Below are 26,711 nucleotides of genomic sequence, written 5' to 3'. Positions count from 1 at the left end.
TACATTTTCTTTATCACGCTGTCATTGTTCCAAGAACGCATCTCTCCTCCTCATCTTCCATTTAAGTGAAAGGATTCTTTTTGTGTGAGCCAAAAGGTGCCAGCTGACAAATTACTCTTGTTTTACCGAGGTCGCTGCAATTGGGATGCTTCTCACTTGGATTAATAGCTTATTTTTATTTGCGTTTCTTCATTTTCAAGCAGTACCTCGGTTTCATATGGCTTACAGTGTTTTATCACTTAGAATATGCAGCCTGAGCAGCCTAACAGTATGATTTCTCATTATTTTTCCATGAAAAGCCAGATGTTTGAAAGCCTGATTTAATAAGCAGTACACTCACAGTTGCAGCATCCGATATGAGTCAAGATCATGACTGGAAAACAGCAGAGTGCTTTCATTTGCATGACTACTAAGTCTGCTAGCAGGGTGAGAAAAAAGTTTCCATATCATTGCCAGTTCAGAGGACTAATAAGCCCAATAAATGCCACCTAGTGCTGGACTGAATTCTGGGCAGCTGTTCCCCCTTGCCAGCTCTGCTGTCATTTTGCATGTCATGAGCCTGCCCACCTCTCTTGGTGAAAGTAGCAGCTCTTTTGTATTAAACGTTTGGGTCTCTCTGTTTTCATTTGTCTGCCTACCTTCCTGCCAGGAAATTGCTTTCATCCAGGATTTCCTCAATTCATACCTAATTTCAGAGTGACAGGGTAGAATCCTCCGTATGGAGCAACTGTTTCTTTCACTACCTGGAGCAGACAGATCAGGGCTGCCATGTTCTCACACTTAGCACTGTTCGGTTTTGTTCTATTTGGTTTTTTAATTATTATTATTTTATTTTTTCTCTTAGAATGCTCTTGACTATTTTGAGTTCTTGTATTCCAGTACCTGCCCATATCATTCCTCTGCAGAATCTGCAGTGAGCTTATGCTGCTGTCTCACTGTGGAGTGGAAGAAAAGGCATAGCAAATGGCGATCTCTGTAAGACACTTCCCAAATGTGAATAAACTTGGGTTAGAGACTGAAATGATTAAATATATCTGCTTGATTTCCTTGGAGTCCGCTTTCCATGCTGTATTTTTAATGTGCCCTACCTAACAAACCTTAGCTCCTTTGTGCCATCCTTTATCAAATAATGATTCCATGGGGGACAGATTGTCCAGAACTTCAGTTCCTTCCCGCGTTTCTTAACGCAGGATCCCCCACACTGCTAAGATGACAAATTCACCCTTTTTTTTCTTCTTTTCGGATCACCAAGGTCTACTGTTGCAGGATCTCTCTGGGAGACCTAAATTCTTGGGGGAAAAAAACCCCAGCTTTTTGTGCTGTCCCAGGCTTTTAGTTGTGTTATAGGTAAGAAACTATCAATGGTTTCTCAGTTACCTCCCCCAAATACTTCATGGATTATATCGTATCTCTGGGTGGCTGTGTGGCATACCAGGCATGCATTTTCTCTTGGAGGTGTGAAACCTCATTCTCTGACTATAAAGTAGATTAACTGGGAGTAAGCTTGTCTCACCTAGTGCTATCTGAACTCACTTATGGCATTAAGGAATTGTTGTCTGTATTTGAAGACAGATGCTGAGGAAATCAAGAGTAAGATTTCAAAGGCACCAAACATCCTTGTGTTAAAATTGCAGAAGAAAAATGGACAAATTGAAAGCAAAAGTATTCTTAAATTTTTTTCTCTTCTACTCCTGTCACAAAAAAATAGCTGTTTTGTTTTGGTCTCTGAAATGTTGTTTCTTGGGTGTTTTTTTTTTGGTGTAAGGAGGGAGGTTATTAGAATTGTTGATGGTGTTGTCATATTTAAATGGATTTAGCTTGGTGGCTGTGTTCTCCTGACTTTCAGCAAAGTAAGGCTCAGTAGAAAGATCTCTAATTGCCTGAAAAGCTGCTTTTTTGACATCCCTTTTAAATACTTGGAACTTGGAGCAGTCAGACCATCCTGGTTGTCAGCCTCGTGATGATGGACAGAAAGTTAGAACCTCTCATCATAGGGAATAGAGACAAATGCTATTCCACTTTTGTGTTAGATGACATGAGTTGCTACTAGAAGGTGTTAAAAGTGGATTATTATTATGTTTTTAAGAAATGGAGGGAATTTTACTTTCAGAAGGTTGGGAAGTAATAGTTTTTGAAACAAATTATTGTCTAGCAGAACTTCCCAGTCTTTTTCAGCTGGTTCTGCCTGTGGTGTGCATTCCTACCAAGTACTGCAGGATCTCACCTGAATGAATAACGATTGCTATTTATTGTGAACTCGCTGTAGTTTGGTATAAACACAGCTTTGCAAAGGTTTAAGATGCGTTGAGAATTTTCAGAAGATGTTCCTGATGAAGAAAATGCTTTGGAAAGTGACCACACCAAAGAAAGTAAAGTAATATAAATATGTGATGTGTGTTTGTTTGATGCTGTGATTTAGCAAACTGGCAGGCTGTTAGCTGGCAGTGGGTATGGGTATGTGGCTTTGCAGGGTGATGGCTTGGGCTGCTCCAGGCAGACTTGATTGCTTTGATTACAAGTTGTTAGCTGGAGCTGTATGGAGGGAAGCATAGCCTCGCACTTGAAGTTGGAATGGGAATGGAGCATTTCACCGTGCTGCACGCTTAGGGGACAGAATTTGAGGCCGTTGAATAATAGCATACCAACGTCACATTTCTATTCCAAATGCATCAGAATCAAAGGTGCTGCTGCTGTCACTGTGCTCCCCATGGTGATAGAATCATAGAATATCCCGGGCTGGATGGGTTCATTGAGCCCAGCTCCTCGCTCCGCACAGGGCTACCCAAAAATTAGAGCCTACGTCAGAGAGCAGTATCAAGATAATCTTTGAACTCCGTCTCCCAGGGCCGTGCCCTGTGCCCTAGGCAGCCTTTTCCATGTCCACCACCCTCTGGTGCAGACCCTTTCCCTCACCCCCACTTGACCCTTCCCTGACACAGCTCCATGCCGTTCCCTCGGGCCCTGTTGCTTCACAGAGAGCAGAGCTCAGTGCTGCCCTCTGCTCCCTGTGAGAGCTGCAGCCACCGTGAGACCTCCACAGCTCCTCTGCTCTGGGCTGAGCATCAGTTGCTCCTCATATGTCTTCCCCTCTAGGCCCTTCGCCATCTTTGTGGACATCCTTTGGGCACTCTAATAGTTTTATGTCCTTTTAGTACTGTGGCACCCAAGCCTGCAGCCAGTGCTGAGGTGAGGCTGCGTGGAGCAGATCAGGACGACCCCTTTCCTCACGCGGTGGCAGTGCTGGGCCTGGTGCCCTCCAGATGTCTGTCACGTGCTTCTGTTGGGCCTGCTCGGTGCTGCTGCTTCCAGCCACAAAAGCCTGCTGCCCTGTAGTAAAAAGCAGTTGGTAAAGTCATGACACTTGTTGGAGTTCTGTGTCTCCGTGTATCATGAATGAGTGTAATGGTATTGCTATTCCCGACTGGAATAAATGTTTCCTGACTAATGCGCCAGCTTAGCGGGTGTGGAAATGAATGTCCTTTTCATAAACAAACTCTACTTCTCTGTAGTCCTTCTGTGGCATACGTGTTGAGACAGAAAGTTGCCTTTTCCTCTCACTTGGGTTGTTAAGCTGTTCCAGTTTCTCTGGTATGGTTTGGGGTAGCGGTGGTGAAAGAGCACTTAAAGAACAAGGAAACAGGGAGAATGGGACCAACCTGACAATGGCGTTTCTCAGACTATTTGAAACAGAATAAAAATGGGGGGGGGAGGGAAATCAAAATACCAAAAAACAGTTTTCTAAGGAATAAGGAGGAGGAATTAGCTCTCATTTAATCTCCCGATTTTGCCAGCAACTTCAAGGCACTTTGTTATAAACCTTTTGTTCAAAAGTGTTCATTTGTGTCCACGTGCATGTGTGTGCAAGGAGAACGTTTAGTGTTGAACTGAGCGTCCAGTTTTTCACTTCTGTTTGGATACTGATGTTCGGAGTGGAGTGCATGCGTGCGTGTTGAGTGCTGACTGAGTTCTTATAAAATGTTCTTAAGTAAAAACTTTAAGCAAGAGCACCAATTGTAGATGTTTACTATTAAAACTTTCTTTGTAGGTTATTGCACTTAAGAATGAACATTGAAGACAAGCTGGGAGGATTATTTCTTAAATGTGGTGGCATAGACCAGATGCAGTCATCCAGGGCTATGGTAGGGATGGGTGCAGTATCTGACCAGTCCGGAGTGTCGGGAGAACGGCAAGAGGCGGTGCTTCAAGATCGGACTATGGCGCACCAGGAAATTCTTGCACCAGACGAAGTGTTACAGGAAAGTGAACTTCGACAGCAAGAGATGATTTCACATGATGAACTCATGGTCCATGAGGAGACGGTAAAAAATGATGATGACATGGATACGCAAGATAGACTTCCTCAAGGGCTGCAGTATGCTGTTAATGTCCCTGTAAGCAATTTATTTGTGAAATATGGGAGAACTTACTAGGGAACTTGATCTGGTAGTCTTATCATACTCTGGCAAGAATCTATTAATTGCTTGTTTGGATTTTGATTATCAAAATATTTATGAATAGATGCTATTTACAAAAATGTCGTTTGCCTCTGTCTGTGGACAGTTTTTTTTCCAATTAAGTATAATCTTTGAGTATCTGTTTTATAAATATTTTATAATCAGGCTGTTACCATAGAATTAGCGAGTTAAAATGTGCTCTTCTTAATATATTTAATGTTCCAGGGTAACTATAGACCAGAATAAATAGCATTAAGGAAAGGTGCATACTGTTTATGCTGTTCATAGTACTGTTTAGTTTCTTTTGACATAGGAAGCATTTTCTTATATGTTTTCCAAGTATGTGGACGCTTAGCAATTGCATTCACACTGCAGGTTGGACTGTGACACTTCATACATGACCATAAATATGCCCCTCCTCGATATCTAACAGAAGCCGTACCTCATCTTTCCCAGTGCGAATACAGATGACTTCCTTTTGAAAGCAGAGCGTCTGTCTGTAAAGCAGCACATCATCACTGTTACCCGTCAAACATAAAGGATAATTGCAAGGACCTTAAAAGTAGATAGCCTTATATACGAAGAATAATCCTTAGAAAGGTAGCGTTGTTAAAACACTACTCTGTTAGCTGGAGATCAGGCAGTTCAGCTGTTAGAAAAATGTAAGAGTATCTTGCTCTTCATTAAAGTTTACCTCAAGAAATACTTTTTGGAAAAGACAAAACAAAACAAAAAACACCACCAAACCCTTCGTTAGCAATATTTTTGTTTTCTTTAAAAATATTTCTGTCTTAAATATATAATAAACTATTCAGTTAAATCTTGCATTGACAGTACGCAGACTAAAGTAAAATAGGTGTGAAAAGCTGAATGGTTTTACAGATGGAAGTGATTTTAATATAAAGACTGATCTCAAAATCACCACAGATCAGAAGGAAAAAAGACTTTGGGAGATGAATGAAAGGATACATCAAAATGTCACTGTGAAAATTAACTATGCCCTTTTTACTTAGATATTTATTATTCCTTTCACTTAAATTTCTGAAAGAATGAAGCCACCAGATAACTCCCTTTAGAAAAAGCTTTTCTGTTTCAGCAGTTTGTCATCTTCTAAAATTGAAAAATTGCTTTTCTGTAGTGAGAACCTTACCTGAAACTGGCACTTGGTATCTTAACAGATCAGTGTAAAGCAAGAAATTACCTTTACTGATGCATCTGAACAACAGAAACGAGACAAAAAACAAATACGAGAGCCAGTAGATTTGCAGAAAAAGAAGAAAAGAAAACAGCGTTCACCAGCAAAAGTAAGACATTGATTTGGCAAAACCAAGATTAAAAGAACCTGAAGATTTGGTTTACTATGACTAATTTCATTAGCATTTGAAGTAGTGAGGCTGGAAATTGTTTGTTTGCTCAGTAAAGATGCAGGTCTGAAGTTTACTAGAGACCCCAAACAAAACCTGATATAACAGTGTTTTTCTTTGAACTCTTTTTAGCAACGTGAACCCTTGACGTATTTTAACATCTGTCTCTCCAGGGAGTTCTCTCCAAATATTTTTTTTAAATTATGAGTCAGTAGCTTTGTAGAAAACCTATAAATCATTACTCTGTATCAGTCTAACAATAGTTGTGCTTTTCTTTGAGCCTGATAATTTCATATGCTTTATGCATAGTGAAAAGTTTCTAAAAAGAAATCTAAAATGGTAGTTTGGAAAACTCTAAAAAGTTGACTAATATACAAAAAATAATCTACTGGTAGGGAATATTTCTGTGGTCATAATCATCTTCATATATGTATTTATTTATATCAAAAGATTCTTATGAGAGCTGCTGGTTTGTTACTTCAAAAATTGCTTTGTAGATCCATTCATGAAGAGTATGTGTCCCCGTATGTCTGAAAACATAGGTTTTCTTCTGAGACTCGCTTCAGATAAAGACAGAATCATTTCACCTCATGAGGTAGCAGCGTTAGACCTTCTAGTAACTCTCCAAATCAGTCTTCATATTTAAAATGGAACCTATGCTGGATGCTATGAAATGCAAAAATGAGGTCACACAGAAGCGTTAAATAAGCCTACTGTGAAATCAACCTAGGCTGTGTACCCATAGAAGGAAAACTCAACCTAGCACCAAGAAAAATTCCAAAAATTCCTGCTGGGGACCCTTGAGTCCTCTTCAAAGCACTGTCAAATTTGGTGACATTTGTAGTATACTTGTAAAGTTGACAGATTGTTTCAGATTGGGTGTGGAAGCAAGTTCCAAATCCTTCGCATCAGAGTGTGTCCCTTTGATAGAAAAAGGAGATCTAGGTTGAATACCCTCCACAGATCACTTCCATGGAAACACTGCAAGGTAGAAGAGGCATGTGTCCCTCTTTCTACAAGCACGTACTTGCATGCTTCCTTTTTATCTTCCAATCTGTCAATGTCATTCTTTTGAGATAACAAAAGATTGAAAAATGATCAGGAGAATTGTTAAACAGTTTTGTTGTTTTTTTTTTCCAATCTCTCTTCCCTTTTTTTTTTTTTTAAGCTTGTCAGAGTAGAATGGCAGAAAGAAGCGAAAGGACTGATGTAGGTGAGAGTCTACTCTAGCTTCAGTTAGCATTCCCGGAGTAATAGCTTGATTTTTCTATCCAAACAGCAGCTGGGACTTTTACAAATGGAAGTCAATTAGTATGTGGAAACATTTTGAATTTTATATCAATGTAGTCATCATATGCATAAAAAGTCAGTTGCTTTTATGAATCCTGTCTTCTTGTTCCCCTTCCATGCACACACACACATGCACACGTGTACACACACACACACACACACACACACACACACACACACATTTACATGTTCTTGTTAGTTTTATTATGAAAACTGCACTGACAAAGTTAATGTTCTTGATTTAAGAGATGTGCAATGAATGGATGCAGTAGAAAAGCCCAGGGTTAGCATAATTGTGAAATTAAGTGTATTTTCTGCATGATTATTTAAAATATTTCAATATGTGAAAAGAAATCCTTGGAGGTATTTAAATTTATTTTGATTTAATCAGTCAGCCTTTCATTAGTTGAGTGCTGTTGCAGAGCAGAATTTTTCTAACTGTCTGTATCAGAGGCTTACTGGAGCTGTAACATGCCACTCCTCCACACGTATGAATGTGCTTGTCCTTCAGAGTGAATGCACAAGAATTTGTTAGCTGAGACTTTCCCTTTTGCTGAATTTGGATGCAGCAAAGCTAAAAATTGTTTTAAGTAGAACCTACAGCATTTGCTACTGTTGCAGAGAGATTATTTCATTTATTCTGACTCCCTTGATCATCATCATTATCATAAAACCTTAAACGTCATAACTAATCAAAATGCAGATGTCTTTCCCCAGCAGACTTTTATTTTATTTTTTAATAACAAGGGACTAAACTCTTTTCCTGAAGGTTTCTTAAGTGCTTCTTTATAGTTCTATTTCCAGTTAAGTAAGCCTTTTGGAAACGTAATGTATATACTGCTTTTCTTACGCTCTTGCCAGAGATAGTAGAGGATTTGGGTGTGGGTTTTTTTGTTTTTTTCCCTATTCTTTTTGACAAATTAAGAGAAAACCTATAATGAGCTTTATTGAATGAGATAGATACGGTGTAATTTTTTTTTTTCAGTTCATTTTTCCAACCTTAAATGAAAATAGCTGCTTTGACACCAAAGCAATTGAGCGTGGAAAGCTGAATTTGTCAAAGAGATGTTCTAACGTGTATTTTACGAGTGAGCCATATTTTACTGAGTGAAAAACTTGGCTGAAGGATAATACTGTTGTCTTGGTTGTTTGGCTTTGGGGTTTTGGTTTTTACAATACAATGTTGTCTCCGAGATCGCTGTTGTTATGCAGATGTAGGTAATTTGTATGTCTATCCTACGTAATTTATATGTCTCTTAGCAAATTGCAATCGTGATTTGAAAAAAAGAATATAAATTTTTGCTTTAAAATATGATTATCCATGGTTCGGTGCCCAGAGGTGGTTCGGTTACTTTGCATCCTTTCCAACAGACGGGCAAAGTAAACAGTAGCATCTAAAATGACTCAACTGTGAATAGGGAAACTCTAAGCTGATTTTCCATGAGCTGCTTTTGCCTCCGTCCTGTCTTAATGTACAGTGAGACGCCAGTTGGATTGGACTGCAATTGGAAATGTAAGCTGAAAGCCTGTCACGTAGCTTTATAGAAATTAGTATTGTTTTACCTGAAAAATCAACATTTTCTGCATCAAAAAAAAGTTAATGTTTTTTTTTTTTTTGTAGTTAATAAGACAACTTTAGAGGGTAGTGTGAGAACAAATTTTACTCTTTTTAAAATAGATCCTTACAATAAATGAGGATGGATCACTTGGTCTGAAAACCCACAAATCTCATGTTTGTGAGCATTGCAATGCTGCCTTTAGAACCAACTACCATTTACAGAGACATGTCTTCATTCATACAGGTACTGCTTGACTTCAAATTTGTCTTTTCTACTATATAAAGAGTTGTTTACTTATGTTAAAAATGTTTTCAGCTCTATGCGAATTTCACATTTAAGACTGTAGCTAACTTGGCATCTAAGCTTAGAGATTCCATGCACCAAAGTGTCAAAAGAATTCCAGGGGAAAAAAAAAAACAGCAAATGTTTAATAAACTGAAGACCTAACTGTTTACAAGGTTTCTTTTCTTTCTTTATCAGAAAGTAATGGGTTGACTTGTAGCCTAAGTGCCAAAATTGACCCCTTTGTAAAATGTGTTCCGGCTGCTTATTTGCCTGATGAGGTATCTCTCTGGTTCGGAGAAGTGAAAAAGGTACTTACCATTACAATAGCTTGCCAGTATCCTGAATGCAGTCTTATGCCAGCATCATGATTGATCTTGTTCATGAAGAAATTAAAGCCATTTCAGATCACTCTTCCATGCTAGACTTAATGTGAATCTTAGGATCATGGAAAGCATTCTGGAGTTCACATACGTAGTCAGGCTGATGTTTTTTGGTAATAGAGTATTTTTGGAATTCGCTCAGATGCTGGTTTTTTTAATAGAGATTTTAATATTCCTCAAAAGTAGTTATCAGAAACAACAGTGTGTAGTTATTAACTTATGGATGTGGAATTATATTGTTCAAGGTGAAAAACCATTTCAGTGCAGTCAGTGCGACATGCGTTTCATACAGAAGTACCTGCTACAGAGGCATGAGAAGATTCATACTGGTGAGTATAGTGCCTTGAGTATCTTTACTGGCGTGCTTAAAAACTGTTTCCCCACTCAGGCAAGGTTTCTCGTAAGAAGTATGCAGCCTAAAACCCTGTTGTAGTTTGGTTTGACTTAACAAATGTTATAAAACTTGAGAAAACAAATTAGCTTTGTGCTTTTGACTTGCTCCACTTTTCTTTGGCTGTAAAGTGAGTATAAACTCTAATAGGCAATTTTGAAAGTCTCTAAATAAGCCCAGAGTGATAAATCTTGAGATTTGTGCATTCATAAAAGTCAAGGTTTGGTAAGCAGTTGTATCTTCTGTCGTATCAAGTTAATTTGGACAGCGCGGACTTCCAAATCACTTTTTCGTAGATTTTTTTTTAGTTTGTTTTGGAATTCAATGGATGAGTGCCAGGACTAAAATGGCCAAAATGCCTAACCCCAGAGGTCTCAGAGTCAGCTTTACTTCTACCTTTTTTTCTTTTTTTTTTTTTTTTTCCTTTTTTGAAAGGTTTAATTCAGAACTGTTCTAAAAATAAGAGCCTTAGTTTAAAAATACGCAATGGAGGTCAAACAAGGCCCAGAGTTTTAAGCCAAAGAGAGTTAAAGTTTATACACGTTTATTTTTATTATTATTATTTTGTTGCACTGCACAAAACCACATTCTTTAACAGGTTTGGCTTCGTTGGGTTTTTGGCATTTTGGTGCATGGCCTTTCAATCCCTCTTTAAATATTTTGTAACATGGTCCCTTTGGACTAGATGCCAACTTCTCAGCCTCTTTTACAGAAAAGCAGAGCTGGTGAATGTGCACAGTGTTTCTTGGCTGTAGCATTTAAGTGGATATGAAAGCTACTAGCACGCAGTGCAGTGTGTGCATGTGTGTGAGTTGAGAGGGAGAAAAGTCTCCGCAAAATGAATTTTCAGAGCAGTGTACAGGGAGTTACATGCACAAATGCCCTGTTGTTTATGGGATTTTTGTATCCTAAGTTGCCACGAGTCCAGACTAAGTAGGTTTCCTTCAGCCAGTCAGCCACAGAAGAGTCCTCCATTCTTCTGTCCAGTGTCTTTGTTCCGTTCATCGTCTTTCCTCTGGCTCTGAATTGGTGAACCATGCTGCCTTCACTTTGTGTAGATGTTGTTCTTGAAAAGAATGCTCATTCATTCTCGTTTGTCTGTCTATTTGCCTCCCACCCCAAAAGAACAGACAGAAATTTAAGCGTAGGGTCTTTTTTTCCACATTTTTCAGAAGATTTTTTTTCATGATGATTATTCCCTGTACGTGGCTTTGAAAATGCGAGTCTGGGCAATGTAGTTAATTAACGCTTGACTGCAAATATTTTCTAACTGAATTTGATTATCTTTTGAAATTCAGTTTCTGGCTCTAATGACAGTTGTGCTGCCTTGACTGTAAGCTTTGCAGGCGGGTTGGGCTTGGTGGTGGGGCTGCTGGTTTTTTTTCTAGCTCTCACATACACCATTTTTTGCGTAGCAGAGAGAAAGCAGCCATTTAACAAATTAACCACATTGTTATTGTAATCTTTAGATAACTGTTTTTCTCTTATCCTCAGCATCCTGAGGTATAGCTCGGGAAAATTAAAACTGATGGTTGTGTCTGAATGGCTGAATTGTGGGTGTTTTCCTAGATGACAAGCAGTAAATGCTTAGGAGAAATCACTGAAGACCCAGCTTCCAGGAGTGTAATTTTCACTTTATTGAGCTAGTTTCCAGTAGGCAATCATCTCACGTTTTTAGTGTTAGTTACTGGATGTTATAGGGCTTGTTTAAAAAATAAAAAATAACAAACAACACTGATCTATTATTATTTTTTCTTTTTAGTACCCCCCCCCCCCCCATCACCCCATCCCTCCCCAATAAAAGAAAGGGGAAAAAAAAGGGGGTTTCTTTTTCAGTTCCATTTAGTTAGTAAATATTTGCCCAGTGCTCTGTATGAGGGCTTGGCCCAGTTGTAGCATGGCTAATTGTCATTCTGCATACCCATCTGTGTTTTCACTCCTGTACGACAGTATTCACAATAGGGCCATAGCTGTTTGTGTGGTGTTACTGTGTTGTGCAGAGCTGCACAACTGAACCCATCCAGGAAAGCAGAAAAGGGGAATTTTCAGTTAGTTGATATGACAGTAGGGCGAATGGTGGGCCTGTGTTTTTGCTTTGGTGGAAGTAAAGGAAAGCTCTCTTTGTTATTACTCGTACTCTTTAAGAAATACGCCTTAAATAATCTTTTGTGTATAGATTTATTTTGCATTTTTATTCCCATGAATGGTTGTTTTTCAGCACCAGTTCTTGCACTGTGCTCAAATATTCAAGAAGAACAGATTTTTTTTTTCAAAAGGCATTTATCAAATTTTCAAGTTTATTATTTTAAGATAATCAGAGATGGTGGTTACACTTAGAAGCCCCATTTAATGTCTCATACAAGGCCTGAATTTATAGGTGCTCCCACTAGTTCCAGGGTAATTTGAATTCAGTCAAATGAAACGTTATGATGGAGGTAGGAAGCAATCAATGAACAGCCTTATTCTGTGTAAATAATTAAGTAGTTGCATCTAAAAGCAGACATTACATTAATACAAAATTCACTTCCTAGAAACAATTGGACGAAGAGGAGGGTGGCAGTGCAAGAGGCCTTGCTGCTAACCTTGCCACTAGTGATGCAGCAAATTGCTGTCTCAGGAGAAAAGGAACAGTCTTTGGTACACGAATTCTTTCATCTTTTGAGCTTACTGGGCTCATGAAGATATCAAATGTTTGATTCTTTCTTCTTTTTTCCCAAATGTCTGCTTTATTTTTGCTGAGAAATATTTCTGTATACCGTATCTGCTCGTGCATTCATGTGTCATAATTCTGTAACCCACCCTACTTTCCATTTTAAACACAGAAGATGAGATTGCATTAAAAAAAGAAAAGACAACACTTGGGGCTAATCATCCAAATACCTTATTATTCCATCATGATGCTTTTTATTGCCTTCTTTTGTATTTTATCATTTGTATTTTGCCTGTTTAGATTTTAAACTACCCTGGAGATTTGCTGCTATAACTGTTAGAGACTTGATGCAGTATTGAGAGCCACACTTTACCAACTGCTCTAGCACTCACTTTTGACACATTTCCAATGTAGACACAAAATATAGACTGTTTTTGTAAATAATGCATATAGTTTGATTTTTTTTTAATGTTTTTTTTCTACATCTGAATCTTTCCCACTCACTCATTTCAGAAATATAAGTTTTAGATTCTCCCTATGCTACCAAAAGGTTATTATTAATGATCTCCATTTCCAATTTATCTTGTTTTAAAAGTAAAGCCAAATTTCAGAAGGCATCTGAAGTTTCAGGCTTCTGCTAAGAAAAGAGCATTATAGAAAGCATATCTTTATATTCATTTTTAATCTTTTTCTAATATTATATTTCCTTATGAAGATTGAATTGAGAATTAAGTATGGTATCAGTTCCACAAAGCGTTTCTTGATTTTACTTTCCAGGCTGTTCTGGAATTCAACTGGAAAGTATTATTTTCTGTTCAGCGTCCCCACATTTTTGTTCTTATGGAGGTGTGGCCAGCAGTGCCTTTTGATACACCTTCAGAGTCTCTAAAATAACTCTCACAATCTGCTCCTTTTCCACACGGCAAATTTGGAAACCACGTTGCAGCGGTACAAGGTCTGGCAGAGGTTTGCTTCTGCCACCTTGCCATTGGTATGGAAATACTCTGCAAGGAAACAACTGAAACCCCTTTTTAACCCGATTTAAACCTCGGATAGGAAACAGAGCAGTTAGTCTTTTGCCGGTGAATAGCCGGTTTGAGTAGGTAAATGTTAAGGATCCTGGGACCACTCCCTTCCGGAGGTGGGTGTGAGGCTGAAGGTAAGTGTACCACTGAAGGTTTAAGAGGCTGAAAGGTAACTCAGACAGCGTAACGAGAGTTGTTCAAAGGGCTGTTTTAAAAGAAAACTTGAGGTGGAATAGTGGAGAAAAATGAAATAAAACATAATGTAAAAAAGGATTTAGTAGCCTTTGGGAATTGAAGAGTTTGGTGTGTACAACAGTAAAACAGTGAGGCCTCCTCTTCTTTGAAAGTGAAGGCAGGGATGTGAATTCAATGCAGAAAGTCTCACCAGGCTCAGTGCACATAAAAGCATCACAGTAGTAGGTACACCTAACAGATGAAGAGAACAGGACAGGAAAAGTGAAGATGGAGTTTGAAAATAAAAGAGTAGACCAGGGAGGAGGATTTGCTTGTAGACAGTTCCAGTGAGGGATATGTGATAGGTGTTGAGAAAAACAAAATTTTCCAGTGGTTATTAATAAGCAGGGAGTCAAGAGAGTCAATTCTCCAATTGAATGTGAAAGAAGAGCGAAGATGCTGAGCTTGTGAGCCAGTAGAAAAAGAATGGGTGGTAACTGAGAGATCTTAGGTGGGGAGATAATTTGCTTTAAGGGAGAATAAATTGGAATTATTTCATCCAGGAAAGTGTTTGAGAAACCACATTGTGAGGTAGGAATTAATAACTGGAAATTGGAGATAGGCTTACAGAGAGAGAGAGAGAGATTTAGAAGTTGCTTAGAACTAAGAAGGTTGAAACTGGGGACATTAATGATCTGACGTGGAGCAAATGTGTGGGTGATGCAGCTATTTTCCATTCTAGTTTCTATAAATACTGGCATCTTATTTTAAGGTACAGACATATCTACCGTATTTCCATTTATAGAAGGATGTGGTTAAATTTCTCTATTCTAAACAGAAAATAGACAGTAACAAAGCAAAATTTTAACAAAATTAATACAATGTTACTAATTATTAGTTGTCATGTTATATACTATATATTATGGGTCATTGTTGTATACAATTTAATAAAACAACTTTTAAGAATAAAATTACCTCAGAAAAATAGGAATAATCTGCATATTGCTGGAATCAAGATAGTTAGTTATTTCTATTTCACATACAGATAAGGGGAAAGAAAAAAAAAAAGAAAATAGCAAGTATCCTTCAAAACTTCTAAACTGAAAGCTTGAAAATGCATAATTCTCTTCTAGGAGGGATAGGATAGAGTTACGTGAGTTGGTGAGAGAATTAAGGTGTTTTTATATAATCCTCTGCCTTGAGATTATGTGGCAACATTTAGGAAGGTTATCTTTGTTGTTCTTCATTTGTTAGGTTTAAGACAGACATGTGCATCTACATTAGAAAGAGGGGGAAGAGAATTCTAAAGGTGTTTCCATTTTTTTTCTGTAAAGTTTTATGCTAAATTTGAAGCCTCAGCTTCAGTGCTGAGAGAACTGTGAGCAAGCCCTATACTGTTTTACAATAGCAACAGACTAAGTCCTCTTCTTTATTACTGCTAATAGAGAATGTAATATTTGTCCTGCTAATTGTGTGGAAGAACATTGATGGGTTTTTCTTAGATTAATGTTGCTACATGTTTGTTTTTTTTTTATCAGGTGAGAAGCCATTTCGTTGTGATGAATGTGGTATGAGGTTTATTCAGAAGTATCACATGGAAAGGCACAAAAGAACTCACAGTGGAGAGAAGCCTTACCAGTGCGAGTATTGTTTGCAGGTAAGATGATGTAGTGAAATCTTTCGCAGTTAAAAAAATGAAGTACTTGCCAGTTTCCAAGTAGTACACATGGGATTTTCTCCAGCTACTGTAGTCCTGAACATATATAAAATAGTGTTTTTTTTCAGTTACAGTGAGGTGTCTTGGTGCTTACGTGGAGCAGTCACAACTGTCCGAGGTTGACTACTGATATATGCAATGTTGTTTGACACTTCTTTAGAAGTTAGTAAAAAGGGATAGCCTACAAGTAAATTTGTTAGAATTAGTTTCTTGGCGATAATGCATTTATGTTTCTCTAATTACAAAACTATGTATTCTGCAGTATTTCTCCAGGACTGATCGTGTGCTGAAACATAAACGTATGTGCCATGAGAACCGTGACAAGAAACCGAACAGAAGTGCCACCAAAGTTGGCTTTTTGCCATCGGAGGAAGATTCTGGTTTCTCTACGCCTATGAAAGACAGCTCCTTGCCAAAGAAGAAAAGGCAGAAAACAGAGAAAACAAAATCTGGAGATAAGGACGGTACGGATAAATCAGAACAGAAGAAGGACAAAAATGACTATTTGCCTTTGTATTCTGCTAGCACGAAAGTAAAAGATGAATATATGGTAGCAGAATATGCTGTCGAGATGCCACATTCTTCTGTCAGTGGGTCGCACTTAGAAGAAGCAAATTCTGGGGAAATACACCCACCCAAGCTCGTTCTCAAGAAAGTTAACAGCAAGAGGAGTCTTAAACAGCCACTCGAGCAAAGTCAAAGCATTTCACCTTTATCTACGTATGAAGACAGCAAGGTTTCAAAGTATACCTTTGATCTTGTGGATAAACAAAGTTTACTGGACTCTGAAGGTAATGCTGACATTGATCAAGTTGACACGTTACAAGAAGGGCCCAGTAAACCTGTGCACAGCAGCACTAACTATGATGATGCAATGCAGTTTTTAAAGAAAAAGAGGTATCTACAAGCAGCTAGTAACAACAGTAGAGAATATGCCTTGAATGTAAGTACCATAGCATCTCAGCCTTCTGTAACACAGGCAGCTGTGGCAAGCGTCATTGACGAAACTGCTACAGCTTCAATATTAGACACACAGGCACTGAATGTTGAAATTAAAGGCAGCCATGACAAAAATGTCATTCCAGATGAGGTGCTGCAAACTCTGTTAGATCATTATTCACACAAGGCTAACGGACAACATGAGATCTCCTTCAGTGTGGCTGACACTGAGGTGACCTCCAGTATATCAATCAATTCTTCTGAAGTATCTGAGGTCACCCAATCTGAGACAGTTGGAACAAGCTCTCAAGCTTCCTCATCAGATAAAGCTAGTATGTTACAGGAATACTCAAAGTTTTTACAACAAGCTTTGGACAGAACTAGCCAAAATGATGCCTATTTGAACAACCCAAGCCTTAATTTTGTGACTGATAACCAGACTCTTACAACCCAGCCAGCATTTCCTTCCATAGAGAAGCAGGTCTACACGTCTATACCCGTCAACAGCTTTCGCTCGGGAATGAACTCTCCATTAAGAACAACTCCAGACAAGTCTCATTTTGGACTAATGGTTGGTGATTCGCAGCACCCTTTTCCATTTTCAGGTGACGAGGCAAATCATTCTTCCTCCTCCTCTACACAGGACTTCTTGGAACAAGTAACTTCTCAGAAGAAAGCAGAGGCACAGCCTGTTCATCAAGCATATCAAATTAGCTCCTTTGAGCAGCCCTTCAGAGCTCAGTACCATGGGGCAAGAGCTGGAATATCATCTCAATTTAGCACTGCCAATGGACAGGTGAACCTTCGGGGACCAGGGACAAGTGCTGACTTCCCAGAATTTCCCTTGGTGAATGTAAATGATAGCAGAGCTGGGATGACTTCTTCACCTGATGCCACAACAGGCCAGACTTTTGGCTAAGAAATCTTTGTAAATAATACTGGCACTTTAGAACACATTTGTCAAAAGGGGGTTGCTCTGTGTAAGATGGAGTTCTGTACAGCTTTTAAGAGCGCTATGTTAAAACAAAAGTAAGCTGATATTAGCAAGACCAATAACTGCTTTTTATTTTTTATTTTCTTTTTCCTGGTTAGTAACCAGTAATTGATCTGCCTCACGTCGTTGCCCTTATCAAAGGCAGATTATTATTCACTTGTTTGAATCCAGTAATTATTTTAACTTCTATAAAGTTTAAAATAAACAGAATCCCCAGGTAAGACTTTTCCCCCACGATTGCTTCCTTACTGGTTTCCTCGTGTACTTTGGGAAGACAGTTTATTGTCTGCTACTATTCATATTGTCATTTTCAAGCTTGTCAGTGTAGTCATTGCTCTTCATCAGGGAATCAACATGTACTAAACACACGGAATAAACTACAAGTTTCCAAGTCAAGCAGATATGGCTTTAAAAGATGGCATTTCCTAGAAAAATAACCTCTCTTCCATCTCTCTCAAAAAATAATTTTAGACCTTACGCCCTTTATTTCTGCTTTCCATTACCTTGAGTTGTGTTTGGAGGAAAAAATGAATTCTGGTAGACTAACTCTACTATTTAAAAGTCGAATTGATTTAAAATTCTTTAAATAATTTTTTAAGCAAATACATAACTGCTAATGCATTTACTTCATTCCTGAAGTAATGTGTATTTCTTTGTACAGCTGAATCTAGATGTAACTTTTTAATGACTTTTTCATATGCAGATATCAAGATTTTGAAGTTTTAGTTAAAATATTCTGTAGATAACATTCCCAATTACATAATGCTTACACAAACTGTGTATTCCAAGATTTAAAAGCTTAACTGTACCTTACCCTACATACTCATGATTAACATAGAGCACTTAGTCTATTTGATAGATTTGATTTCTCAAAAAAAAAAAAAGAAAAAAATTTAGATTTGTAGGTTTGATATGGTTGCATCATTTTCATCTCAGACAGCTCCAATTACCGCTTCCAATATGCAGTGAGATTGGGTATCCTGAGCTTCTGTCTTAATTCTCTATGTAGAATTATGACAATTCAGCTCATTAAATTAATCAAAATATCCCCATAAGCTGAAGAAGTGGGCATTCAAAATTCATGCATCTTCTTAATGTTTAATTAGAGAAAGTCATTACAATTTTACCAACCAAAACTGTTGAGTAATGCTAGTGAACAGGATTTCTTTCTCAACATAGATAAGCAATCAGAAGTTTTCATTGCATTTCACAATATAAATAAACTACAAAGTTTATCCCTGTACCACGAATATGGTTTTTTGAATAGTACTTTGTCTTGAAGTATACAGTATGGTACGATAAGTAGTTCTGTGTGCATTTTTAAGGTGGTAAGATTTGAGTAGCATAACTATTGTGTAGTTTAAGTTAACAATTTACAGATTTTTGAACTGTATGTTCATAATATTGCACCTTCCCTAAAGGGACGCTGTCTGGTAGTTTAAGGCAGTTTAAGCCTAATGTAGGCTGATTAACCAGGGAAAAACATGCACACGCAGACACGTGTGTGTGTGTGTGTGTGTGTGTGAATATATATATATATATATATGTATGTATATATATATGTATGTTTTTTTTATAGGATTGCAAACATTCTTTTACAGCACTATTGCTAGCTGGTATTTCTCAAATGAAGCCATCAGGTAGGAGAAAATACTGCATCTCAAGGAGCTATAAAGTATATCTTGTCTTTTGAAGGGACTCGAGCAGGGCACAAAAAAGTCCCCACCTCTTCTGAAAACAGTAGCAATATTTTTCTTTTTCTTTTCTTTTGTTTTCTTTTTTTCTTTTTTTCTTTTTTTTTTTTTGATAGGAAGCTGATTTTACACAGTCTTTTTTTTTTATTTCTTCCCCTTATGGTATCACTAGTAAAGCACTAACTTCACTTGGTACAATTCAGGGGGAAAGCATGTTTGTAATCCATGGCTTGCTTCCTGCATTGTCAGGAAATAGAGATTGCATAAAATTCTCACTAAATATTTTTGTATAGGAAAACAGATCATGTTTTGACTTGTGTGTTTAATATAAGGAAGGTGTTTCTGCATGTTATCACTTACCAGTAATTTGGTCTGAATATTTGGCCCTGAGTTAAAAAAAAGAGCTTGCATCAAGGGAGAAGAGTAAATTCCTTGTGGACTATTAATGATACATGTAAAGCAAAAATTATTGGAAAGAATATTTTCAACCTGATTCATGTCTCTGTTTTTCTTCCTTCGTGGTCAGTTGGTTGGTTTTTTGTTGGTTTCTTTTTTTTTTTTGGCTTTCCATTCTGCTTTGCACAGATGTAATAAATATGGCCCCCATAGCCTCGAAGCCACTTCCTGTTACACCTGTTTCGTTCTCATTGTTCTATTTCCATGACATCCCAGCTTGTGCTGCCTGCTTGGTATGTTGTAGACATCTTTGTTCTAATGTCCTGTTGTTGCAAGTAGATGACCATTACCAGTACTCTTTGTTAGAAATATGACAAGCAGCAAATGCCAAAAGAAAAAGGAAAAACAAAGAAAAAGAAGTGGATGGGAGGGGGGTGAAGGGTGGGGGTGAGGGGAGGGGGGCACCTAGATTATTACTGCACTAGTCTGGTCTGGTAGGAAAGTAAAAGGAATAAAAAGCCTGAATCTCCCAAAGCAGATTGACTCACTTTTATTTAACAAAAGTCACTGCATTGATTCTCGGCTGTGAGAAAGTGATGGAGGAGTAGGAGGGAGCGCTGGTGCTCCGCGCCATCCATCTTCACTTAACAAATCGCTGCTTGGGTACGTGAGTGAGCAAGATGCTGTGCAGAGGGAAGGAACTCACTCTTCCCCAGAGCAAAGTGGGAGTCATCTGAGAAAACGTTATTCCTTCTGTCGTAGTTCCTTCTCCAGTCTGCTGATGAGCCATTACAGCTATCCTCAGTGCCTTAGGACAGGCTGTGAAGTCCCAGTGTAGCCTGTGGGGAATATCTATAGGATTCTCGAGTACTTGATCTGCCGATGCTTGAAGCTTTCTGTGACGGAGGAGTTAACCAAATATACTGCTATCATTTCCTAAGTGCATGCCCTTTCATTCTGGAAAAAGCCTGTATGTAGTTCTGGGAGACTGCTGTGTGTAAAAGCTCAGCTTTGTCAGTAATTACATTATTTAATAAGATTTTCTACTGCTAAAATTCTGCTGCTTCTAATCTGCTACAGATGCATGTTCTTCGTTTCGAACAGGTCAGTGTTCATTTCTGTTAGTTTCCCGTGGGTGTCCAAAAGGGCTGAGTAAAGCAGCCACGTTGGTGTTAGTTCTGCTCTTGTACTGCTGTGGTTCGGTCGCTCAGCAGAAGTCGGGGTTAGCATTTGTACTGCACAGAGCGAACAGCACAGGTTCTTTCTGAAGGGTCATGCAGGCTGCAGGTGTGTGATGGAAGGGGGAACCTTCTGTGGCCCTCTCCTCGCCACAGAGCAACAGTGATTTTTTTTAAAACACAGGAAATGGATAATGTTTACTACCAAACTATATATATACATATATGTCTATATATATAGACACATACTCATAGGCCATATTTTGGACCTAAATTACTTGACAGTGTCCCTTTTAGCATGAATCCTTTGGTATGTTTTACCGTTCACGTAACAGACGATGAAGGAATCAGCTTGTAATGGTATACTAATCAGCATTGACATTTTCTTCTTTTGATTTGAGAACGAATTGCTCACAAATGACAAGGTTTAGAGAGAAGGATTAACGACGTGTATTGCTGTACGCTGGTTTACAAAATACATAAACAAATCGGATGATAAAGGAATCATGTTCATGATCTCGTGTCTCCTAGTATTGTCTCGAGGAAAATTGTGTTGCAGGAAGAAAACAGGACAAGAAAGTATCCGCATGAATTAACGCTTGCCTTTTTTTTCCCATTGTACTTGCTGGTTTTTTGGATGAAGGGAACTTTTCATTGTTCATTGGGAAGTACAGTAAAATCTTGCTAATTCGCTGACTGCTAACCAGAGCATCCCATAGGTTTATATGTCCCCTATGGTCTCTCTCTTCCCACCTCTCTGCGATGTTCTAAAAAGTACAGTAGCGAAGTCTCGTACGAGTGATACTGTACTGCTTCACCCGAGTATACAGCATCATCTATGTTAGTATACTGGGAGGTACAAGAAGCATTGCAAACTAAATCACAGTCGTCAAAATAAATGAACAAAGTACCTTTTGTGATGTGACATCCTTGCTTTCATTGCCTGCTTCTTCACTGCTTTCAAAATTGTGATTTCCGGAGGGTTTCTGAGTCACTGCTGCGAATTATTGGGGTTCTACTGTAACTTTTGGGAAGCATTCATGTTCTCCTATGAAAACGTTCCACCTGGACGTATACGTGCTATTCCACACTTGTTCAGAATATTTTTATGGTGTTTGTATCACACGTAGTAACTATTTGAAGCGAACCGGAATATTTGGGTGAATTCACTCTGAACTTTGCAGCATTGGATTTCTTTACGTATGTATATTTGCTAACTAAATAGTCTTGGTTTTGAGAGCTTTGGTTTTTTTATTTTTATTTTTATTCTTCTCTGTTGGCTCGTTTTAATACCATTACAAATTGCAGGGAAAACCCTAATGCTCCAGGGAATACGTTTGACAAATCTAATAGGCAGCAATCTGCTTCTGCAGTCGGTACCAGTACACATGTGAACTTTCAGATTGCATGGTTGGTACTGAAGCGGGTTACTTGTTACACTCTGCTGGTTTTAAATGTGTTGCGGAGATGAAGCCGTGTAACTTTGAAAGTTCATTCGACTTACGGTAATGCATGTTTGTGTTAGGCATGTAATGCATTTAGCTGAAGCTCACTTGGCGAGGGGCAAGTACTAGGAAAGTATTACTGCTAATGAAAAGAGTTGTCTCTAAGTTAAAACTAAGACCTTTGTTCAAGTTTAAATTGCTTTGTGTCAGGGAAATACCTTTATAGTCGCTTTTGCTCTACTCTGCGTGAAGAACCTTATGTTTCCTTTTTAAAATTGTAACTTTTGGTAGGAAACACAAACTGAGGCAAGCAAACATTTCTGAGAGTTGTTTCTTGCTCTCCTTAATCCAATGGATGGAAAGGTAATATTGTGTAAACAACATTATTTTATTTTTTTATGCAATATCGTGCTGTAAATATGATTTATCAAATAAGGATGTACCTATGATTGAATCTTTGATTCTGCACAGTTAGAGTTTATATATAAATATAAATGTGTCTTGACAATCAAGGACTTATGTCAGTCTTCCTTTATGATGTTTATTATTGTTATGCATTCCATTTGTTTGAATTGAGTACCGATGTGGAGATTTGTATTGTCTGTAAAGTATGTAATGTTTTTATAGCTTGTTTAAAGAAGAAACAACAAATGCTGTAAATAGATACGGACTGATGGCAGTACCGCTCTGTTCGAAGGCGTACGATGTTGTACTGTTTGTAAGCAATAATACACGACAGTGCTAACTTTACGAGTAGCATAAGGATAAGTTCCAAAAATACCTTTGGGGAGTTAATAGCCTTGAGTTAATGAGTATTCTTAATCGTTTTTTATAAACAAATTCAAACGTCCTCCTGCTGGAGTAGGTAACATTGTTTACACAGCACAATCTCAGTCACAGAGAGGACAGCCTTTAGATCCATGGCTTCATCCGTGCACACTTTGAGTAAGAAAGGAATGGCTTGGCTGCACTTCTGTGAGAGGAGGAAGACTGCAAAAGTCGAATAGCTGTGTCTCTAAAGGATGAGAGATACTATTCTGCTTCTGTGCTGATTCCTGACAGTCCCTCTGCTTAAATTTGGAGTCTTTAAGTCCTGATACTGAACTGATGAGACTTGGGCCTCCAGTAGGAAGGAGTAGTTCTCTCCGTATTTCATATGCAGTTAAACAGTGAACTTACAAGTCACGTTGTTCGGTTGAGTTGCGTATTTTTCCAGTTATGAGCTACGAGATGATGAGTTTATTCTGATAAATAAACTAAACGTCAAACTTATAGTTTGAATTGAGTAGGGATAAGACTGTACAGAGCAGCGAAACTATTTGAACGCAGTCATCACTGCTTTAGAACCCCCCCCACCCCGATTTATAAATGTATATGACCTACATTTTATAGAAAAGAAAATGTTTTTAAATGCTAGTCATTTATATAATATGTGCTTTGAAGGATTTGCTAGTCCACTTCTGTCACTTTTAGTACACTGGTATCTTTTATATGTAATGTATGCTTTTTATTATTATTGTAGTAAAGCATTTCAGTAGGAGGAATTTTGCAACAGTATGAGGGGTTGAAATTTTCCTTGTCAGAAATGAATTATACTGGACTTTGTCTGTGTAGTCTTGTCTTTCTTTTAATGCTGTCTGGAAGGGAGCTTGGTGTTCAATAAAGCAAGTGACCTCCTTCTATGTTGAAGGCATACTCTGTAGCGCTGAGTCGGATCTGGAAACGTGATGGATCTGAAGACAGAGCAATCAGTACAAACTCTAAGCGTACAGAAGAAACTGTGCTCTGGAGAACCTGGCGATAGATATCTAATGGAACGCTGTTACGGTGCATTTTCTGAGCTAGTGTCCATATGCCTTCTTCGTACTTTCAACTAATAAGCAGAAAAATCCATATAGATAAATTTAGGATAGTAGGTTTATTTCAATAATTATACAGTATTTCTTTATCCTACGACATCTATTCCGTCCGTTTATTATTAGGCAAAAGGTCATAACCTGAACTCCACCAGTAGAAGTATGTATATAGATAAGAGATGGTTTTGTAGGATCCGGGCAAGGATGAAATTTGTATATTCTTTATGACAGAAACCAGGACGGGAGTCTGTCTGTATTCCTGGGAGATGAGTGTGTGTGTGTGTGTGTGTGTGTGTGTGAGTGTGCATACGTGAAAGATGCATGGGTCTCCTGGCAAAAGTGATACAAGTGTAAAAGGATTTAATGTAGCTCAACACATGACTTATGTTTAGTATGTAAAAGAAACGTATAAATTTCATAATTCAAAAAGACAAAAATAGTTTTGCAGGAAACAAAACTATTTGGATAGCAGGCTTGACCAAATAAATGTTTTGGTTAAACTTGATATATTTTAAATGATTCTATTTCTGCCTTTATTTCTGCCCTAAAAGCAACTTAAAGTATTTTGGGAGTTAACTCTTATCTGTTCCTTTGACTGTGAGTGTAATTTATATCATGGTTTACAAAACGTGGCATGAAGGATCGGATTGTTTTATCTGTATAATACAATGAAAGATGGCTTTTTTACATAATCACGGTGAATGGTATTGTATTCCTAGGATTGATTTATTCATTCGGTGACTTAATGAGTTCCATCACTTTTGACTTTTGTTCTTATGGTTAACTTAGTCATTTGGGGCTTATAATACCCTCCTATGTATTGTGATACTAAGGGAAGTTATGTTTTCGCTTTATTTTTAATTAAACTAATAGTTTGATAATTTATATTTGCAAATGATGCATTTTAAATGTGGTCACTTGCTGTTTGAAAAATAAAAATATAGAATACTGTTTTATGAATAGACTTTTAGCAGTATTTTTCATGCTAGTGAACCTCAAACAAAATCTCCTTGAGGCAGACGGAGGCTCGCGAAGACGCAGGTTGTTGTGTAAGAGCGCGAGGGGACAACTGCAGCCTCAACAACTGAGTGTTGAAGGGTTTGACTGAGACGTACAAAGGTTCTGTGGGTTTTCTCCTCCTTTGGATCTCTACCTTGTCGCCTCCGTTTATAGAAAGCGGAATATCGGGCCTTAATTCTAACCTTGGACCTCACAGAAGATTGTGCTGTTGTGGCAGTAGTGTCTCTCGGATAGGAGCTCGTGGCATTGGGCAGCTTTCCTTTGACACTGGAGAGGGGCCGCCCACGTTCCTGCCCCTTCAGGGCTGGGAGGCCGTGAGCCTCTTTCATAGCTTCTGAAATGCAGAAGGAACTCAGCAGTGTAATTTGATAGGCCTTCGTTTCAACGTTATTCTCCTATGCCTGCTTTGCTATTGTTTTTAACATAGCTTTTGAGGGACTCGAAGTTCTGCGTTGACATTCATCCCGTGTAATGACTGCTCTCAATTGTTTTCGGTTGGGCAGTGTTAAGGTGAGGGTGTGCTGTGCAAAGTGCCCTGGTAAGTAGCACCGGCTTGCTCGGCCTTGTATTGGTGGGAATAAGATATCAAACACTGATAGCTTCTGCCTGTTGACTTTCACAATGTCAAGATACTAAAGCAATACTGAAAAACAGGACATTTTTTCAATGCTTTCATGTTGGAAAGAATTGCCAGAGCTTACATTCTGCGTTCAGTGAGAAAAAGGAATCCACGTTAGCTGTATTTTCTGCTAGGAGGAGGAAACAGTCTTCTGCTCAGACTGCTGGTTGTTTATTTAAAGGGTTGAAAAAAGATCTGTCTATTGGAATATCTTCCTTGTTCTGTAGCTCCAGGGCGGTTCGTGACAGAGAGATCTGGAGGTGGCACTTTTAGGGAGATGGGATGGAAGAGTGTCTGAGTGGTCAGCTGTCCTGTGCATTGCTCTTACCAGATCAGCAGAAGACTGTTGCCTGCAGAATGCCATCCGCTCTTTTGTCTGCTTTAGCTGTCAAGACGCGGAGCTGCAAGAAGGGAACTGGAACTGGAGCTGGAGCCGTGCACGTGCTGCCCTCCCGGGGACAGCACACAGGTAAGCTGCCCCACGCTGCCCTTCCACATTGCCAGGTTGAGCTTCAGGTCCGCCGCATCCCCAGTGCAGCACCTGTATTCTGAGTGCCAAAGGTGGCCTGGCGGATACGTGCTGGCAGAAAGCGCACCTGAGGGTTTGGTGAGGTGCCATCTCAAAGCGGGGTGGCGGCGGGGATCTCCTGCAGTCCATGACGTGCAAAGAAAGCATTATTCCTATATTTGTCCTGGGTGTTTGCTGGCTGTTCCAGCAGCTCCCCTTGTCCTGTAGCTGCTCCCACCCGGTGAGTGGATGCTGCTGCCTGACTTGCAGCTGTTCCGCGCGGGTATAGGAAATCATGGGAGATGGTGAATTAACAGCCAGAAGTGCTGAGGATATTTCAAGGTAATGGTGATCACGGAGTGAGGTGTAGGAACAACGCAGACGATGCCCCTGGCAGCAGGAGGATGCTGACTGGTTTGTCTATCAAGACCTGGCTTTTGCTCCATTTGCTTTGCCAGTTCCCAGAAGCTTCTTTGTTACAAAGCTGTCTAATTATAGATCAGATCAGTCGAAGAAAGCTGTGGTTCCAAAAGAAGGAAAAAGCAGGGCAAGGTAAGCTGTGTGTCAGTCAGTTCTGCCTTCCTCCGGAACGGGGCTCAGAAGGAAGCGGGTTTGTGGTTTTTCATTTCTCCAAGGCTGTATTTGTTGGCTTAAAGCAGTGTTGAGCAGAGGTTGGGTCACCTGGCTGAACACAGGAGGAGAGCACTGCAGCTCCTTGCCCATGAGCCCTCTGACGTTGGATATGGAGGAACACCATGCAGCATTAGAGAAAA

At 38.9% G+C, this 26,711-nt stretch overlaps 1 protein-coding gene across 3 annotated transcripts in view; it reads left to right on the top strand.

Moving 5' to 3' along the window:
* The window catches only part of ZNF148 (zinc finger protein 148), a 38,186-nt gene extending 13,439 nt beyond the window's left edge, over window positions 1–24,747 (top strand). For 2 of the 3 annotated variants that reach the window (XM_015289965.4, XM_046943760.1), the window contains 6 exons: window positions 4,046–4,391; window positions 5,633–5,758; window positions 8,787–8,910; window positions 9,578–9,661; window positions 15,111–15,229; window positions 15,552–24,747. In XM_015289965.4, the coding sequence (XP_015145451.2) occupies window positions 4,062–4,391; window positions 5,633–5,758; window positions 8,787–8,910; window positions 9,578–9,661; window positions 15,111–15,229; window positions 15,552–17,147 (2,379 nt within the window). In that variant the 5' untranslated portion in view covers window positions 4,046–4,061 and the 3' untranslated portion in view covers window positions 17,148–24,747. The remainder of the gene's footprint in view (window positions 1–4,045; window positions 4,392–5,632; window positions 5,759–8,786; window positions 8,911–9,577; window positions 9,662–15,110; window positions 15,230–15,551) is intronic. The other variant, XM_015289966.4, reaches the window with a different exon arrangement.
* The last annotated feature ends 1,964 nt before the right edge of the window (window positions 24,748–26,711 follow it).

This window comes from Gallus gallus, chromosome 7 (assembly GCF_016699485.2).
Source record: "Gallus gallus isolate bGalGal1 chromosome 7, bGalGal1.mat.broiler.GRCg7b, whole genome shotgun sequence".
NCBI lineage: Eukaryota > Metazoa > Chordata > Aves > Galliformes > Phasianidae > Gallus > Gallus gallus.
Note: the sequence above shows the minus strand (reverse complement) of the source record. Positions and strands in the feature narration are given on the sequence as shown.